Here is a 19,860-nt window from a genome sequence, read left to right on the forward strand (position 1 = left end):
ATTCTCGTAATAACTGGACAGAGTACTCAGCTCTTCCTCTGTCGGCAATACTCTAGATGATCGTCTAAACTCACGCAAAGTCTTCTCGATCTCAGGATCTAACGGTAGTAATTCACCACCCTGTGACCTGCGCATAAGAGGAAACTACAAGTAGAATATGAGAACAGTTTAAGGAACAGATGTCCCTTAAACTAAGAAAAAGACTAAAATAAAAACAATTAAAAATTAAACAATTGCCTCCCCGGCAACGGCGCCAAAATTTGATACCGTCGTAGAGTATCAAAAATAAAATTTATAATCCAAACTACCACTATAGATAGTGGCAGTCAGGGTCGAACCACAACGAGGCAAGCAATTTAAAGTTATCTAATTTAAGTCTAAAGTAACAGTTTTGGGGTGGTTTGATTTGAATGATTCTATAACTAAAGGCAATAAAATCAAAACTAAACTAAAGCAAATAAATGATCAATTAAAAAAAATAGATGAAATCAAATATTAAAAGGATGCTAAGATGGTCGGTTCACTGTAGTTTCGACGGCAGTATCCTAGGTAAGTCTGAAATAATCACGTAAGACGGGAAAATAAGAAGTCCTCTCGGTCCATTCTTAACAGGTAGCATCTTTCGATCTAGATACGGGTCCCTAAGTATCACTAGTACTGACTCTCGCCCTGAAAAGTGATTCTTAAAAGCCTAAATTTTACCTATCTTTCGATCTCAGTATAATTTAGTCGTTTCAATTGGTAGTCTAATTCCCTCCCCTATCTTTCGATCTAATGGGTCGGTCAATTACTAAGTATTCAACTAGTCGCGTGCACTCGATTTGTCAAATTAAGCAAATTAATCAACTAAAACGGAGCTGATCTTACGTGAAGCGGTCGATCGACCAATGAGCTCAGTCGATCGACCAAGACTCGAATCAGGTTTACGAATTCTACGCCGCCTACACTACAGGTCCCCTACATCTTAGCACGAAGGGATTTAGCTACTCATGATAGAATTTATAACAACAACGAAATTAACAATTAACGAAATTGGATGCATGATTAAATAAACTAAGCAAATAAGATGCATAAACGAAATAAGGCTTTGGGAAACTACTCTATGCAATCCTAATCTATGAATGAATAAAAGCAAACTGAAATCAAGGAATCAGAATTACCGAATGAAAGCAGGAAGAAGAATCCGAAAGCACGAACTTTATTAACGAAAATAAAGCTAATTATATTGAATGTTTATTAACTAAATTCTAATCTATGGAATCTGATGCTAAAAACTCGATATTGAATCCTAAAAAAATTTGATGTTGTTCTGAAACATAGGTTCACGTTATATAGGAGTATAGCGTGACTCTTATTCCTAAAAACCTAATTACAATTGGGCTTCTAACTCTCGTCTTTAATTTGCGTCAGAGTCGCTGTGTGGTCGATCGACCAAGCTTCGCTGAACAGTAGTTCTGATCTGATTTAGGAATCGTGCTCTGGTCGATCGACTAAGGGCATCAGTCGATCGACTGCTTCAACAGGTACTTTGCTCCAAAAGCCTCGTAAATTTGTCTTTCAGGCCTAGATACGCGCACCAAGTTCGCTTCCCGAGTCTTTACTTCACGTCAGGTCCTATGCCTAGTACTCGAGGATGGATTCGGCTCATTTTCCGCTGCATTCTTCCCATTTCTGCAATATTACACAAAAACACGAAAGTAGACGGAAATAGGGAAAATAGTAGCATATACTACATAATTGAGCTCTGAAATGCGTGTAAAATAGGGTGTAAAACATCATATTTAGGACACGCATCAAACTTCTCCAAACCAAACCCTTGCTTGTCCCCAAGCAAGAACTAGACTCGATCTTAAAACCTAATGGAACGCGTTCATTCTCAGAGCTAAATGCAAACTGCAAAGCCTAAACCAATTTAATGCTAAAAATCAACAATCAATTAGTAATATGAATCATGCAAACGAGTTAGGTATAAAATAGGGTGTAAAACATCATATTTAGGACACGCATCAATCATCTTTGTTTTCAGTTAGGTTTATAGTGATAGTAATAGATGGTTGTAATGATTATATAGGTGGTTTTCATGGTTGATTGGTATCTTGTGATCGGACGCGGAATCGCTACAGTTGTTAAAGGTAGGTTCACCTACTCAAGACTGTTGATTGTCTAGAGAGTCTGTTGATGTTGTTCGGTTGATTTGTGTTGGTATTGTTGTTTGGTTGTGGTTGTAATACTACGGTTTTATGAGTCTATGGGTACTCTATAGAGTGGGCCTTACTCTGTCGAGTAAGGGTGTGTTGCGTTTTAAAACAGTTTCTGACCTGTTGGGTACTCGATCGAGTAGGAGGCACTCGATCGAGTATGTCAGCTACTCGATCGAGTAGCCGGTTTACGGAGGGATGATTTGTCGGGTTTTGTTAATAATGCGATTTAATATATAATTACTTCCGTCACTTTCTTAAGAGACTTTTACAAACCTAATTACTTTCAAAGAGAAAACAATCTACGTTCTTCGCATCAATCGCATTATTGGCAAATCCCGGAGCTTGGAAGGTCGGATTTCACCTTTCTTTATACTTTTGTGATCCTTGCGTCGAGGGTAAGATCTACGTACTGTTTTTATGGTAATTCGTTAAAGTTAGTTAAACCCTAATTTGGGGATTTGGGAGTTTTGTTGTGTTTCTTGATTGGTAGTAATTGTATGATTGTATGTTAGGAGGAGGATTCGTAGAAGAGGCCTTTTGATATCAGTTGTTGAGATCGTCTGACTGTGTTGCTTTCCAGGTAGGGTTTCCCTACTCAGTATTAGTCCCATAATGCGTTGTTGGTGTTTTGTGATTGTTGAATATTATCATACTCGTATTGTGACGATTTTTGGATTTGGTTGTTGATAGTAGTTGTGATTGATTGTATCTTATTCACTAAAGTTATACTATTTAAATGTTGTTTCGTTATTGTCTTATGATTATCATTGCCTCGGGGAACCGAGATGGTAGCACCCTTATACCTGAGTGGTCCTGGTAAGGCACTTGGAGTATGGGGGTGTTACAGTGGTAGTTGATTAGTTTTGTGTTGGATTGATACTTGGTGATTGTTCTTTGAACACCTGGTTGTGGTTTTTTGTCTGTGGTTCTCGAGGTGCGCCCTCGGCTAAGTGGAGTCACTTTCGGGAGTGACTTCACGCCCTTGATTCGCCCTCTGTGGAACCCGCCACGGGAGGGGTTGTGCACATTAAGGAACATGGGTTTATCGCTCGTATAGATGAGCGGTGCTTAGGTGGGAATGATTGCGGTCCTCCACTGGCAGGACTGGACCTTCGGGCAGTCAGAGATGTGTGGTTGGTTGGAGGTGGTGTGTGTGTGTGTGTGTGTGTGTGTGTGTGTGTGTGTGTGTGTGTGTGTGTGTGTGTGTGTGTGTGTGTGTGTGTGTGTGTGTGTGTGTGTGTGTGTGTGTGTGTGTGTGTGTGTGTGTTGTTGTAGTGTGTTGTGTCTGTTTTTAAATTATTGTTATCTCAGTTGCTGGCCTTGTGTGGTTTAGTTGTGTTATTTGTTTCTGTTGTGTCTGTCGTGATCCATTATGGTGAGGAGTCTGTCTTAGCAGGTTGATGTATGGATCTTAGGTGGGTGCTTGGAGGGATGAGTCTACCACAAGTCATGGCAGATATAGCTTCACGTAGTTGATAGTAGTCTTGAGTTGTATCTCTTATATCGTCAGTTGTTTGGCATTCACTTGTAATATAACATAAATGTTCTTTTATCGATATGTGATTATTACTATCATCGGCCAATCGAGATGGTAATGCCCTTATCTTCTTGGGAAGGTCTTGTTAAGGCTCCTTGGTAGATGGGGTGTTACAAAGTGGTATCAGTGTGACAATTTTGGAACCTGTAACAAATGAGCCCAATGAACGTAGTCAGTCTAATAAAATGAACCTGGTGTATGTATGTTGGGAACCCCGGCTGATGCTTGATTTTGGGTGAGTAGGCGCTCTCATTTCAAAATCATGGCCCCATTATGCTTAAGCCAGTCACCGGATACGGGAATATCGAGTCGGGAATTATGTGTTTAGTGTATGATAGATAAGTTAGCAATAACTGTGATAGAGTCTCTGTTAATGTTTAGTGCGTGTAATTGTGATGATGAACTGCGTAGAGTTATGATTGAACGGAAGTGTGGGTGAATGTAATAGAGATGGTTAAGTATCGATAGTACATGATAATGTTGGGTGATGTGGTGATAATAATGCGTGCTAAGTCTTTCTATGCGTACTAGTTTATAAAGGAATTGTGAGTCTTGTATGTGATGATGATAGTAAGTCATAAGTTTTGTACTAGTGGTACTGTTTGTCAAGTAGTGATTGGAAATCGTGATGGATGAATTGTTGAGTACTTTGGTGTTATGGCATATTTAAGTCGAATAATTTTTTTGGTAACTTGTTGTGGCACTATCGAATTATTTCTAACAAACTCGGATGATATATGATAGTTTATTGTTAGATGAATGCTTAGGGTAGTGTGAGTATAAGTTGGATGTTGAATTTGCAAGTGCATGATTAGAAGTGAAGTAATGTGTTGAATGTATGCATGAATAAGTTAATAGTGTGGTAAACCGTTTTGCGTAGTAATTGTTATAGAGTGAAGTAATATGTGTCTTGGTTGGATGAAATCGTTGCGGTACAGTTGAGTAGTGATAATGTGTTGTGAATGAACATAATAATCTGTGACGATTTCCAAATACATTTTGGAATCGACACGAGGTGTTGTTTTGCAGGAATCGTTAACTAACCCGTAACTTCAACCGTGTACCAAACCTTGATTGACCGAGTATGAGTGCCTACTCGACCGAGTAGACCTTATTCGATCTAGTTAGGGAGTTATAAGATCGAAAAAGTTGGATCTGCCAGCGTAAACTCGATCGAGTAGAGGCCACTCGATCGAGTAACCTACTTACTCGATCGAGTAAGTGAACAGTACACGAGTAAAGACGGGATTCTTATACCCTTTTTCTATCTTTCTTCTTTCTATTTCTCTTCATACCTAAACCCTAATTCCTCTATATCCCTCTACTTGTTCCCAAAACTTGTGATTTGGTGATTGATCTATTGGTATTCTTCTTGTTTAATTCTTCCTTTTGCTTGCAAATCATTCAAGGTAAGAATGTCCATCCTTTTCTATGTTTTTAATTGAATAGAAACATGTACGTTATTGAAATTTTTCTGAAATTTTGATTTATATGCATAAATTCTTGCTTATAGTTGTTGTAACATGATTTATTTGCTTAAATTAGATGATCTTTGATGCTAAGAATAGAAAAATCGAATCAATTTGGGGGTTTGAATGTGCCGAATTTTCTAGGGTTTGGGGATTCAAATTATTTTTTGTTTATCTTTTGCATATTTGAGGGGGAAAATTAAGTAATGTATGTTATGGGTATCATGTGTAGTGTTGATTTTGATGGATTTTGCTTAAAATTTTGCCTTAAAACTCCGTCTTAAAAGTGCCCCAAACTGAAAATCGCCCACATCTTTTGATGATTGCTTATTTGGAAACCTATTTTGGAAGTTTAATGCCTTAAGGTGTTAATTTGATGTGTTAATTGAGGTTAAATCTTTCAAAATTTTGTAGTTGTAAGACCGTCTGATGAGAACTTGAGAGTTGTATACTTGAAATTTTCGGATTGTTTGGTGAAAGTGTATACATAGTAGTTCTTTTCCATGATTATACATGAAAGTTTATATGTTTTCAGGTAAGTGTTTGTTTGTGTCTCTAAAATGTGTGTTAAAAACAGATGCCGAGACCTACAGTTGGAACCCGTCAAAGTAAGAGGGGAAGGGCTTTTGAGTCTGAGGTAGGTGAGGGGAGTGGGGAACCTACGGTCCCACCACTGCCTTAGTACCCTTCTGTTGTCTTTACTGATTTTAAGCAAAGGGATGTTTTCATTGCTTTACAGAAACGTCATTTGAAACCCACCCGTTGCATTGATACCAACATCTTGACGGACCTAGGAGTTGAGACTGATGTGAGGCACATCTTTGAGACTTTGGGTATGACCAGGTTTTATCGTCTTAGGAAACACTGCTATGCTTTTTTGACTTTGGAATTCATGAGTTCTTTTCGTTATGATGCGGCGGAAAATAACGTCGAATTCCGTTTCATGAACACTAGCTTCTTTCTGACCATGGATATGTTTGCCACCCACCTCGGCCTTGCTAGACCAGAGAAGAGGTCCCTTAGGGAAATTCCGACTGAGTGTGGAGCCAGTAGTCTTATGCCTTGCTTTACCGGCAAGCCAACCCCACCTCTAGCAACATGTTGATCAATGACGTGCAACGCGTCACCTTGAAGATCTTTCTTCGTGCTTTTACCTATTTACTCTACGATCGGAAAGATGTGAGTAAGCTTAAATCACATGAGGTGATGTTTCTCGCGGCTTACCTTAACCCCACCCGAGCCCCGAGAGTCTCTTTCAGTGCTCTGGCCATAGTGTGTGCTAGCTTAGATTTGATGGTCTCGTCTGACACCCGTTTCTTGAGTTGTGGTGCCATTGCCACACGGTTGGCGGAGCGGTTGACCACTTTTGAGGCCTCCTCGGCCTATACACCTTTGACCCCGATAGTGCCTACCTTGGACCATGAGTATTTTCTCGACACGAAGTGGTTGAGGACCTTGGAGGGTGGTGGGTTAGCGTGGAGAGTTTTGGGGATGAGTTGGATGAAGATACCCGACCCTGAGCACCTTCCCGTGACCGAGCCTTTACCGGCGGCAGTGGTGGCAGCAGATTCTGATGATGAGGAGAAGGTCCCTGATAGGCAGTTTACTTAATTGATTTGGACATTTTGGAGTTGATGCCTAAGCCGACGAAGAGGGATCGGGCTAGACCCGAGGATAGACAGCCTAGAGTGGGGAGAGGTCCGCGACAGGTGAGAGAGATGATGGTTGAGACCCAGCCAGAGCAGCATGTGCCTCCACAACCCCAGTTTTCTAGCTATCCTTCCTTCTTCAACCCTGAGATGAGAGTGAGTGAGCTCACGGAGAGAGTGTCTGCTACCTTGAGACTCCGGAACCTCCGTGAGATGGCATATATTAAGGGCATCGGGACCGAGGCGGCTCAGCCGGTGTGGTGGAGAGGCGTTGGGGATGACAGCGAGGTCTTCCATTCCTTTGGCGTGGAGCGGTCTACTTGGGGGAGCCTACGATTTACCCCTACAGTTGCTTGGCACCATGGCGAGTGAGAGCGGATTATGGCGTTGGTGGCATTGCGGGTGAGGGTACAGCTGGAGCAGGCACGTCAGGAGGCGGTGGTGGAGATGAGATGATGGATGAGCATACCTTGGAGTGATGATACTCCTTATATTTCTATCTTGTTTACATGGATTTGTAGTTGTTGATACTTGTTTCGTTTGACATATTTGTTAGACTTTGATTTGTACTTTGGCCATAAGGCCGCACGTTGGATGATTTTCAGACTTTTTATGCAGGATATTGATGTCGGGAATGCGTTTCCGACTCATGTATATGTTACCTTGGACTTACAAGTGGTGAATTGGGGTGGGAATGACCTGTGGCTACTCGATCGATTGCCCCTCACTCGATCGAGTAACTGCAGGGGTGACATTTGGGTTGCATTCTGATCTCGGGCAACTCGATCGAGTAACGATGAATTCAATCGAGTAAGACCAGCTCGATCGAGTAACCCTAAAACAACTATAATTCGTTTTAACACTCTCTCGTATCATCATGTTGGCGGTTCTTCTGATAATATTTCTTGTTGAGGATATGTTATATCATTGTCCCATCTCAGAAGTGGTTATACACTCGTGCACATTGGTGTAATTTATACAATTTTAGTGATGTTTATATAATTTCGTATGTTAAATCAGATTATCTTAGGTAATGTAGTGTATAATGGTTATAATTCTTGTTGCATAATTTGTAGGGTCGTATAAGAAAGTAATTGATGACATGGTTGATGGACGATCGTAGGATGTCTCGTTGTGTTGTTCACTTTCTCAATATATATATATATATATATATATATATATATATATATATATATATATATATACATATATATATAAGTCATATTTATGTAATGTCAAGAAAGTGTCATGGTTGACATGAGTCAAAATGTGCATTATGGTTTGTTCGTAATGTCAATGTGGAACAATAATATATCAGCTTGTGTGACAGTAAAGTTGTTTTGTTGCTGAACTTCGGGGACGAATTTCCTTTTAAGAGGGGAAGAGTAACGTCGCGTGGAAAATGACGTAATTATAGCAATTTTATAGTATTTTATGACAAGTTTGTAGTAATTTAAAATGGTTGTTGGGTAATTTCGTAGTAGTAATTTATAATTGTTGAATTAGTTGTCCTCTGTGTTGTAATTTCGTATCATGTTGTTGTATCTTATTTTCAATTAGTTGTCCTCTGTGTTGTAATGAGATTGGATGTTACTAGCAAATAGTAGAGTTGTTATTGGTAATATTGTGTTGTATGGTTGAAGTAATAGAGTGGAATGAATGATGTGTTGTTGTGTATCAGTAATAGGACTGTCGTTTTTAAGTGTTTGTAGCTGATAGTTGTTAACAAGTAATCGATTGAGGAATAAAATGATAGTTATGTCGGCTTACGTTTGAGTAATAACTTGAGATGAGTGCAAGTAATAGTCGAGTTGGCCTGGTCGTTCTTGTGTACAGTGTGTGTTTGGTGATTCAATAGGAAGTTGTGTTGTGTAATATATGTTAAGGTAGATGATGATGATGGTTGATGAACATTCATAGCGGAATGGTATTTCTAAACGATCGTGTTGACCTGTGTCGGATAAACAGTGGTGGTTACCTCGGTTCCTTGACCTTGTGTTGCGGGGGAGGATGAGTCGAACTTCGAGGACGAAGTTCTTTATAAGGGGGGGAGACTGTAATACCCGTCCTTTTAGGGAACTGTTGACCGACATTGACTGACCCTAGGCACCTATCTTAACCTTCGGAAACCTTACGGGTGATGACTTTTGAAGATGTGAGCTTTGGTTTGTGTGTTACTTGATCTAGCTGAGGCTACTTGATCGAGTAGCTTGGGGGCTCGATCGAGTAGGGATCACTCGATCGAGTAAGTTGGTTACTCGATCGAGTAACAGGTTTGCAGCGGGGATTTAAAAATCGTATATCGTGAAACCCCAAATCATTTCTCTACCTTCTCCCTAAACCTAAATCCCGTCACCTCTTCTCCTTCACCATGGTTCACCTTCTTGAGGTCCTTGTGAGTGTCTACACCCTAGGAAGGGGAAGCGTGAGCTGGGTAGCGGTCTTGACGCCGGATTGCTTTGTATTAGTATGTCGTCGTCATCATCATCGTCATCTTTGTTTTCAGACAGATTTATAGTGATAATAATAGATGGTTGTAATGATTGTATAGGTGGTTTTCATGGTTGATTGGTATCTTGTGATCGGACTCGGAATCACTGCGACTGTTAAAGGTATGTTCGCCTACTCGGTACTGTTGATTATCTAGAGAGTCTGTTTATGTTGTTCGCTTGGTTTGGTGTCGGTATTGTTGTTTGGTTGTGGTAGTTGATTAGTCTTGTGTTGGATTGATACTTGGTGATTGTTGTTTGAACAGCTGGTTGTGGTTGTTTGTCTGTGGTTCTCGAGGTGCGCCCTCGGCTGCGTGGAGTCACTTGCGAGAGTAGCTTCACACCCTTGATTCGCCCTCCGTGGAACCCGTCACAGGAGGGGATGTGCACATTAAGGAACATGGGTTTATCGCTCGGATAGATGAGAGAGGCTTAGGTGGGAACGGTTGCGGTCCCCCATTAGCAAGACTGGACCCTCGGTCAGTTAGAGATGTGTGGTTGGTTGGAGGAGGTTTGGTATGTGTGTGTGTGTGTTGTTGTAGTGTGTTGTGTCTGTTTTTATATTATTGTTATCTCAGTTGCTGACCTTATGTGGTTTTGTTGTGTTGTCTGTTTCTGTTGTGTCTGCCGTGATCCACTATGGTGAGCAGTCAGTCTTAGCAGGTTGATGTATGGATCTTAGCTGGGTGCTTGGAGGGATGAGTACTACAAGTCATGGCAGATATAGCTTCACGTAGTTGATAGTAGTCTTGAGTTGTATCTCTTATATCGTCAGTTGTTTGTTACTCACTTGTAATATAACATAAATGTTCTTTTATCGACATTGGATTATTACTTTCCTCGGGCAACCGAGATGGTAACGGCCTTATCTGCTAGGGAAGGTCTTGTTAAGGCTCCTTGGTAGATGGGGGTTTTACACAGTCTGCCTATGTGATCGACTAGTCATCTCTTATGACTCTATGGTACTTGAACTTGTCATCAATCGCATCACACTCTAGTCACTGGGAGACGTCACCTTATATAAGAAACTAAGGGCCAATACTATGTTAATCCAGTTCACATAAATAGGGTTCAACATTCTCTCGACAACCTATTTGGAAAAACAAAGTATTAAAAAAAAAGTTTTGTATAAAACTCAAACGATGAATGCATTATCACATATGTAAAATTGATACCATATCAATTACTACATAATCTATAATCCATACTTAATATTGTATATAACTATACATCTCAACTCAATTGAAATGACATGACTTATCATGCTTAGCCTATGAAAAGGCCTTTGTTAGCAAGTTTTAGCAACACTTTGCACCTTCCCTAACCTTACTATATACTACTTCGCATTGTTATATATAATCTTTATTATAAAAAAACTTTTGAGTACGTGTCTATATCTAATCTAGACATAGGCTCTCTTGTCTTAGAATAGCTCCCACTGTCCTCACAGTGTGTAGGGATATGACCTTCGGTTATTGGAACGAACTACCCTAGTTCCTCCAATTCATAAAACCGAATCCTAACATCATCCCCTCCTGCTTGCAAATCTCATTATTGTAAGTGTACTCAATTTCCGTTGTGTATATCTCATTGTTCAACTGCCTAGGACGTTTCAAGCAGATATCCTCCTTAAATAATATAGCCAAGATGGTTCTCTAACCATCCTAATGTGTTTAGAATAAGGTTTTTGTGCAACCCCTTGCACATAAATCCATCTCATTTCTAAATGCTTAACTTCTAATCTTTAGTACTTTCTGAGTACTAACTAATGAACTATGTGGCTATATAAAGACTTCTTTCAAAGATTCGATTTGTAACATCTCGTCATACTCCAAGTATACGAGGTTTGAGAATTGTAATACATCTTAGCGTAATGAATTAATCCCGCAGCGGAAGCATGTGGATTCAATTTCTACATGTTCAACACCTTTGAACTTGTCTAGTCTCTTATCAATATAAGAATATTCATTTAACGCTAATATCCTCTTAGAACTATCTTTATATAAGAAAGTCAAGTGAGATAGCTTAATGTCACTAAATCGATCAAATCTCGCCATATTTTCAGCGTAGGTAGTTTTTGACCAAAAAATGAGAAAACAAAGGTAGTCTAAAACAAGAAAAATAATACTCCCTCCTATTCACAATAAACCTCTCATTTCGTTTTGACACAAAAATTAAGAAAACACACTACCTTACCCTATAAATAAATTTGAACCACACAAATACACTACCCCACCATACAATTAAATTTGAACCACACAAATACTTACCAAAAAAGAAAATAGGGAAGTTATTGTGAATAGACGGAAATGGAAATAAGGAGTTTTATCCTGAATAGGAGGGAGTATAAGGTAGAGTTTTTACAAATACCCCTAAATATAGGGTAGTTTTTGACAAAAAAAATACTAAAATATACTATATAAACCTCTAATCATCACATATTCTACCTATTTTTTTTTTACTGATTGCTTTCCCATTGTTAATGCATTAGAGAATTGTTTATTTTTATATATTTATGATTAATTAAGTTCTCTTAAATTCAAATTATTTGATGTTATGTATTCAATAATAATCGTTGTGTTTTTCTGCAGGATTATATGGGTGCATTCCCAATATTAATCATACGGAGTGAAATTGTCAAGTGTGAAATATTATGGTACTAGATTCCATGCCCGTGCGTTGCACGGTAACTAAATAGTGTTCTATTTTAATTAAGTGAGCTGGTAAAAAAATGTAAGTTTTTGCACTTGAAAAAAATATACTTCGTAAGTCTTTGTAAAATAACTCTTGACTTTAAGGTCACTTGATGGTTAAAATAATGGAAATGGATTGAAATGGAGTGTAACACCGTATAGGTGTGGTGTTAGAGTTACACACTTGTTTGAATTTGTTTGGTTCAATCGGAAATGAGGAATAATAATAATAATAATAATAATAATAATAATAATAATAATAATAATAATAATAATAATAATAATAATAATAATAATAATAATAATAATAATAATAATAATAATAATAATAATAATAATAATAATAATAATAATAATTACAACAACAACAACAACAACAACAACAACAACAACAACAACAACAACAACAACAATAATCAATCAATCAATCAATATATATAAACGTAAAAGAGGAACTTTTGAAACAATTTCATTGGATATTTCTTTGCATCGATTTCATTGGCTATTACTTTTTGTTGAATAAAAATCAATATTTAAAATAAAATAGACTGATAAGATGAATCCTAAGACAAGACAAGGACTAAGACAAGACAGACTAATCACGACTCTGGCCTGAAATAAAGTCAAACTTGTTTATGAAATTTAAGGTGTTTTAATGGAATTAGAATCTATCAGCTATCTAACTCTACTCCAAAATAATCCAACCAAATATGAATGAATTGACCATTCAAAAATATTTTGAAAACTCTGACCAAACACACCCTAATGTCTAATGAAAAACTTAAGCTCAATTAATCTTTAATTACAAATTAGTGTTTTGCAAGCTCACCTGATTATAATTTTTTCCAAGTAAACTATAATGGAGAAGGGAAAATTAGAAATCTAAACTAAAACACGTAAAAACCACCAATGAATTGAAAACTGATATATGTGCATATAAATATCCAGTTGCCATCCTTGCTCTTATGAAATTCATCATTATTTGCCATGATCTAAGAAGATAGGAATTATGTAGTATCAGAACTCATAAATATTTATCTTTTATTTAATGATTTTTTTCTAATGTTTTAAAATAGTTGAAAACTCGTTGCATAAAAATATATTATTATCAACTATATAAAATATGAGATTTTGAATAGTCACGTATAAACGGTAGTCGTTATTAGTAACTTTTGGAGGGTTCTATTAGACCTGGCAAAACGGGTCAACGGGTCGGGTCAATTCGGATCGGGTCAGTTCGGGTTTCTCATTGATTTCGGGTTAACTCGGGTCGGAATGGGTCATTTCGGGTTTCGGGTCTGTTTCGGGTTTGTTGGTCGGGTCAGTTCCGGGTCAAGGGGGTCGGGTTGTTTCGAGTTTGGTCATTTTTGGGTCAATGAATAATAAAGAAATTGTCATTTCAAGTCTTTTCGGTTCAATTAGAGTTATATTTTGTCGGGTCATTTTCGGGTTTGGTGGTTTCGGATCGGGTCATTTTCGGGTCAGGCCAGTTCGGGTCAAGAAAGCTTGGCTCATGTTCGGGGTCGGGTCGGGTCACATTCAGGTGATGTAGTTCGGGTCACTTCGGGTCTCGGGTCAGCCTTTTTGGATCGGGTCAATCGGGTCGGGTTGCTTTTACCAGGTCTAGTTCTATTTATTTAGCTGGATTAAGATTTAAAAAACGTTCCTAAAAATTTAGAACTTTTGTAATTCGAATTACAATTTCGTTATCACTCTCCGATACTATTTTCCATCCATCTTCAAAAGTAATACTCCCTCCTAGCCGCTCATTTCTTTCCCTTCCATTTTGCACAAGAAATAAGGAAATGATTTTGGACCACACAAAACACTCTACCCCACATGCAAATGAATTTGGATCACATAATTTCCATGAAAGGAAAGAGGGAAGAAAATCCGACTACCATGAAAAAGGAAAGAGGAAAGAAATGAGTGACTTATCTTCATTTTTATTGTTCTTTTTACTTATATTTTACTTTTTACGGAAGATTCAAAGAGTTAAGTGTCTTTTTCAATAGTGAGAATGACTTATCTAAGTAATATTTTGGTCTGCTTTTGAGTAATATAACATCTCGTATTGTATCGATCTTTACAATAATAAGCTAAAAAATATGTACGCCGCTAATATACTCGATATATAATTAGAAAATATTATTATGTCAAATTATTATCATCTTTATTTTTAATTAATTAAACTTATTTTATTGCTACTAAAATTAAAGTTTAATTACAAATTGCATTAAACTAATCATTTATGCGATCTTCAATTTTTTGGATCGCTCCATCTTTCTTCATATTCTTTGCTTTTACGTCTTTTCTTCAAGGGTTCAAGTATCTCTTTCGAAATCGGGCTTCACTTTGATTACGCTCGCTAGCTTCATTGAATAACCAAATAGCGAATTAAATATTCAATTACTCATTATTGCATACTAAATCGGCTTTTGTACAGTTAAACTCACTGACTGACCTGATCCCACAACTCTATAGAGTTAAATGTATTTGAGAAAACTTGCAATATGTATATATGGGTTAAAAAAAGAAAGAGATAAAAAGTTGAATGTACATGTATAATCTACAATAAAATGTAAATTTGGCCAACAACCATGTTATTTAAGGTGTCTTCCCTCCGCATCCTCGTCACAACTTCTCAACATGCCACTCCACTTTCTCAAACATTAGGCTATATATTTACGCTTAATCAAAATACACAAATTCTCATTATAGACGGACACTATCCGTCTATACGTATAGACGGATACCATTTCCCCTCACAAAATACCCGTTTGTCATAAAGTGGGAAGCACATGGGGGGTGTCCCACCTTGTCCCCCCTACCCATTTTATTAGAGGTCTTTACCCGTCTGTTCGCCCCACCCGTCTATACCAAGACCTATTGATCAAAATAACCATCAAAAGGGCATATTATACATTAGAAAAATGTCAGGTATTTATATAAGAAAATACCTTAGAATTTGATTAGTTCTTGAGACTCGAGGTTTGATTCATTAAACTTACAAAGAGACACTACCTGCGCATAAAGTAAAAAAAAAAAACCATTAGAAAAGATCTAAAAAAAATTCAAACAAAAAGAACCAGTATTAGATTATAGAAATAGACATCTCCAAAGATAATAAATCAATTTAGCAAGATAAGAAAAAAAAAAGAATGATAAGAACATAAATAAAAATATATACACATGAGAAAAATAGGGTTATGAAAAGGATGGGTGAAGTTGTATATATACACGTTAATTTTTAGCCATCTTTACACAATTAGAGTTTGTTTTAGCTTAGGAGATCTAAAACTCAAATGCACTTTATATTATTTTATTGCACATATATTTTATAGGGAATTTTTTTTTTGTTTGCTGATTTTTTTCCTGGTATTTTGTACATATAACAATTTTTCATTCGTAGATGATCTTTGTAACCCATATAACTCTATCATATCAATAAAATAAAATTTGTTTTTGTTTTGATAAATATACAATTGTTGAGATATAATTCTACATATTAATATTTTTAAAGTAAATAAGTGGTTCAAAAACGTTGGAGTCTCTCACGGTGCCTGAAAAAACTCTCTTTTATATATATACATTGATTAGTTCCCTTTTGTTTATATATTGATGTTACTGGTTTTTTAATGTTGGTTCTTTATTTGTTTTGTTTTAACAGTTCTTTATTTGTTTTGTTTTAACAGTGAAGTTATATATGCATACGAGTATTTGTGTACAATAATAGCAACAAAAGCGGGATGGATCCGGACTCCAATAAAGACAATTGACCCTGGACCATAATATTGTGCTGAGATCTTGAGTATTTAATGCTTATATTAGTCTTTCAATCATGGTAAAGATCTATAAAGAGTTTAATACGTGTTACGGAGTATTAAACTATGTTTTGTTTTACTTTATGAATTTTTGGTATATATTTAGCATGGACTTTCGAGAACATCGATTAGGTTCGGTCATAAATAGATTCGTAATGGATGCGGTTTTAAATAGTGATTTAATATATGAGTTCTTAATATTGGGTGTGGATTTTTTTTAGTTCTTACGAGTTTGGATTGTATTTTAACACAAATTGCAAAGGAATAGATTAAGAACTTTTTTTTTTTTTGCAAGAAGGTATAATCCTTTTATTCATCCTCAAGGTGGGGAAAAATAAAAGGATAAAATCTTACAAAGAATAACCCCTATAGCCTAAAGAAGAAAGGCTAGCAAGAGTGCAAGGAACTAATAAAACGAGAAGAACATAAGGAAGAAGACCTATACAATAAAGACACTGAGATGATAAGTTTGGCCTCGAGTAAGCAAACATGCACTTTGTGTGTTCATGGATGCTAAAGATCCTGCAATTACGCTCCTTCCAAATAGTGTAGATGACACAAGTAAAGCAACTTAGGAACCAAGTGTGCTTCCAATGCCGCCTAGAATGCCTATGCAAACACCAGTTCAACTCACTGTGATAATCAGTACTCCTGTTGGGAACACGAGCCCAGACCATGAGCTCATGCCAAAGTCACGAGAGAATGGACAAGCAAAGAATAGGTGATCATGAGTTTCACTATCTTGCTTGCAGAGAACACATCGATTAGGAGTGATGAATCCCCTAAGAATTAATTTGTCCACGGTTGCTAGTTTCTGTTGACAAGCTAGAGAAGTAATTATGATGTGCCTAGGGACTACCACCTTATGAAAAAGCCCTTTAGACCAGGAGATAGTTGAATGATACGGTCTAAACCAGTTGTAGGCTGCAGCAACCTGAAATTTATCACCAGAGCACCAGCTATGAAGGAGAGCTCTTGCAGCAGCAGGAGAACCAGTGACAGTCAGTAAGTCATTTTTCACACTGATGATACTCCGAAAGCTTTCACTATATCTGTCCTGAACAGCAGCATCCCAGATAGAGCAATGGGAGAGATGGTATTCTGAGTGCCAAATGCTCCATAGTCCCTGAGGAGTCTGATCTAATAACCACAACCATTTGGATATAAGCGCTTTATTCCAGGAGAGGAGTTCTTTGACCCCAAAGCCACCTTCATTGGTTGGAGCACAAATACTAGACCAACTCTTTACAATCATCTTCTTATCTGTGGCTTTGATATTCCAGAAGAAATTCTTGCATAACTTGTTGATAGTTTTAAGCACACTTTTAGGAAGCAAGACACTAGCACACCAAAAGTTCTCAATGCCAAAGACAACACTGTTGAGAAGCTGAAGTCTACCAGCATAAGAAAGCAATTTGGAAGACCAGTGTTGAATGGAGGCCTAAATTTTGTTGACAAGGATACCATACATATCCACAAAGTGTGTACGAGCCGTGTTTAGGGGCAACCCTAGATACCTAAAAGGAAAGATCCCTCGAGAACCCGAGGTAAGCGAAATCGGGACTTAATGCTAGGAGAGACACCACCAAAGTAAATTTCAGTTTTGTCCACATTAGCTTGAAGCCCAGACTAGCTAGAAAAGAGGCCAAGGGTTTGAGAAACAGCCTGCACATAAGGCACATCCCCTCTAATAAAGATCATAAGATCATCAGCAAAGATTAAGTGGGTGAGTTTCATTTTAGAACACTTTGGATGAAGAGACACTTGAGGATGAGAATTGAGACATCTCAAGTATCTTGATAGAATCTCCATGCTAAGAACAAAAATATAAGGGGAGAGAGGGTCTCCTTGCCTGACTCCACTTTTCCCTTGAAAGAAACCATGGACTGAACCATTGAGCTTAAGAGAGAACCAGGAGCTTGTGAGGCACCCCATAATCCAACTAATAAATTGTGGAGGAAATTTGAGAGCAAGCAAGATATTTTCTATAAAAGACCACCAAGAGAATCAAAGGCCTTCCTAATATCCACCTTAATCAAGCACCTAGGTGTGAGATACTTGCGACCATATCCTTTAACTAAAGATTGGGACAACATGATGTTTTCATGGATGCTCCTTCCTTTAACAAAAGCTGCCTGTTCAGACCAATTAAGTGGGGAGCACGTCTTGAGCCTAGTGGATATAATTTTAGAAATTGTCTTGTAAAAGGTAGTACAGCAGGAAATGGGACGAAAATCCATGACTGTGGAGCTAACCTTCTTCTTAGGAATAAGGGCAATCAAGGTAGAGTTAGCTTGCTTAGTCATTCTACCAGTTGAAAAGAAGGAATGGACAGCTTTACAATAAGACTCCCCAATAAGAGACCAACTGTGCTTAAAGAAAGCAGAGGAAAACCCATCTGGGCTAGGACTTTTATCAGAACCAATAGTAAAAAGAGCAGCTTTGATTTCTTCATTAGTGATAGGAAGAATCAAAGCATCTGCAGCTTCACTTGAAACAGTAGGGCTCAGCTGAATATAGCCATTATCTAAGGGAGAAACAGGAGAGCTAGCCCCCAGAAGACTCTTATAGTAATCAACAAAACCATCTGCAACACTATCCAGGCCAATTCTATCAGCACCATGCCTATCTTTGATCTGACCTATAATTTGTTGATGTTTTCTTTCCTGAATCTTTGCATAGAAGAATTTAGAAGAACAGTCATCATGAATGAGATTTTGAACCTTAGCTTGTTGCTTTGAACAATAGTCTTCTCAATATGCTTAAACTTGCAAAGAAAGAGACAAGAGCTCTTTTTCTTTAGAAATTAGCTCAGGCTAAAAATTATCACTTGATAGCTGATTGATTGACATCTTTCGAGATCTTGTTTCAAGCCCTGAACCTTAATAGAGATGCTAGTAAAATGCTCTTTATGTAGTAATCTTAAACTCTTTCTAACATTCTTGACTTAGCAAACAGCTTATAAGTGGAAGAGCCATAAACCGGAACATTCCAGGCCTCATGCACAATATTATCATAGTCGAATGATCAAGCCAAAGAATTTAGAAAACTAAACCTTGATTTTCTGCAAGGATCCTCAAAGATGGTAACCACCACTGAGAATGATCGAAACTCCAGGTTCGGAAATGGGCAGAAGTAGCAGGAAAATGAGTAAGCCACTGAACATTAGCCATAGCTCGATCAAGTTTGGTCCAAACCCTTGATTCAGGGAGTTGCTTATTATTCCAAGAAAAATCACAACCTGAGCTAGTAAGATCCTCCACCTCACATTGATAAAGACAAGAATTAAAATCCATAATATCAGCAAGATCAGGGAGAGTGCCCCCAATCTTCTCAGAGATGTCTCTAATAACATTGAAATCTCCCAAAATTAAACATTTATTCACCAGGGGCTTAATATTTATAAGATGAGACCAGAGACCATCTCTCTCCCTAGCATCATTACTAGCATAGACAAAAGTGATATGGAAGACCTGACAAGTTGCATTATGGAACACCTCACAATGAATAAACTGAGAGTGAACATGAAGAGGAGTTACAACCACAGTAGAGAGATTCCAAAGCAACAGGATTCTGCCATTAGATTGGAGGTCCAGATTGCAACAAGAGCCCAAGTTACTGAAGTAAGAAGAAATAATCCTACCATAGTTTCTTTGCTTAATTTTTGTTTCCAAAACACCCAAAATATCCAGCTTATTAACCCAAAGGAAGTCCGTAATTTCCTGTAACTTTAAAGGGTCATTACACCCTCTAATATTCCAAGATGAGACTTTCATTGACCACCTGTATCAAAAGGGTGAGTATCCCCTATGCTCTCAACCAACAAAGTATGTGAGGGCAAAGCTCCATTATCTGGAGGAGTCAAACCCAGATGGAGTATCTGAGTGCCATCAGGGGCAGTCTCCTCAAGACATAAAGTATCAGAGCTATGATGAGGTACATCCAAACTATTATCCAAAGAATGAGACTGAGTTAGATCCCCTCTCTTCAAGGCTATT

The 19,860-nt window shown here is 37.7% G+C and overlaps 1 protein-coding gene across 1 annotated transcript; it reads right to left on the reverse strand.

The window, feature by feature from the left end:
* Positions 1-16,487: 16,487 nt before the first annotated feature.
* LOC141642861 (uncharacterized) lies at positions 16,488-19,638 on the reverse strand. Its single transcript, XM_074451832.1, has 4 exons — positions 18,918-19,638; positions 18,118-18,611; positions 17,921-17,997; positions 16,488-17,256 (listed from the first exon to the last, which is right to left on the reverse strand). Exons 1-4 carry the CDS (start codon positions 19,636-19,638, stop codon positions 16,488-16,490), a joined length of 2,061 nt encoding a protein of 686 aa, XP_074307933.1.
* Positions 19,639-19,860: the final 222 nt, after the last annotated feature.

This window comes from Silene latifolia, chromosome 1 (assembly GCF_048544455.1).
Source record: "Silene latifolia isolate original U9 population chromosome 1, ASM4854445v1, whole genome shotgun sequence".
NCBI lineage: Eukaryota > Viridiplantae > Streptophyta > Magnoliopsida > Caryophyllales > Caryophyllaceae > Silene > Silene latifolia.

Bases quoted from the DNA above. Each gene is read 5' to 3' on its own strand.
- LOC141642861 (XM_074451832.1), bottom strand. From the start codon at position 19,638: ATGAAAGTCTCATCTTGGAATATTAGAGGGTGTAATGACCCTTTAAAG. The intron at 18,612-18,917 runs GTTTAGTTTTCT...CATATTGAGAAG, and splicing joins GATCCTTGCAGAAAATCAAG to ACTATTGTTCAAAGCAACAA. The intron at 17,257-17,920 runs GTATCTCACACC...TTATGCTGGTAG, and splicing joins GTTAAAGGATATGGTCGCAA to ACTTCAGCTTCTCAACAGTG.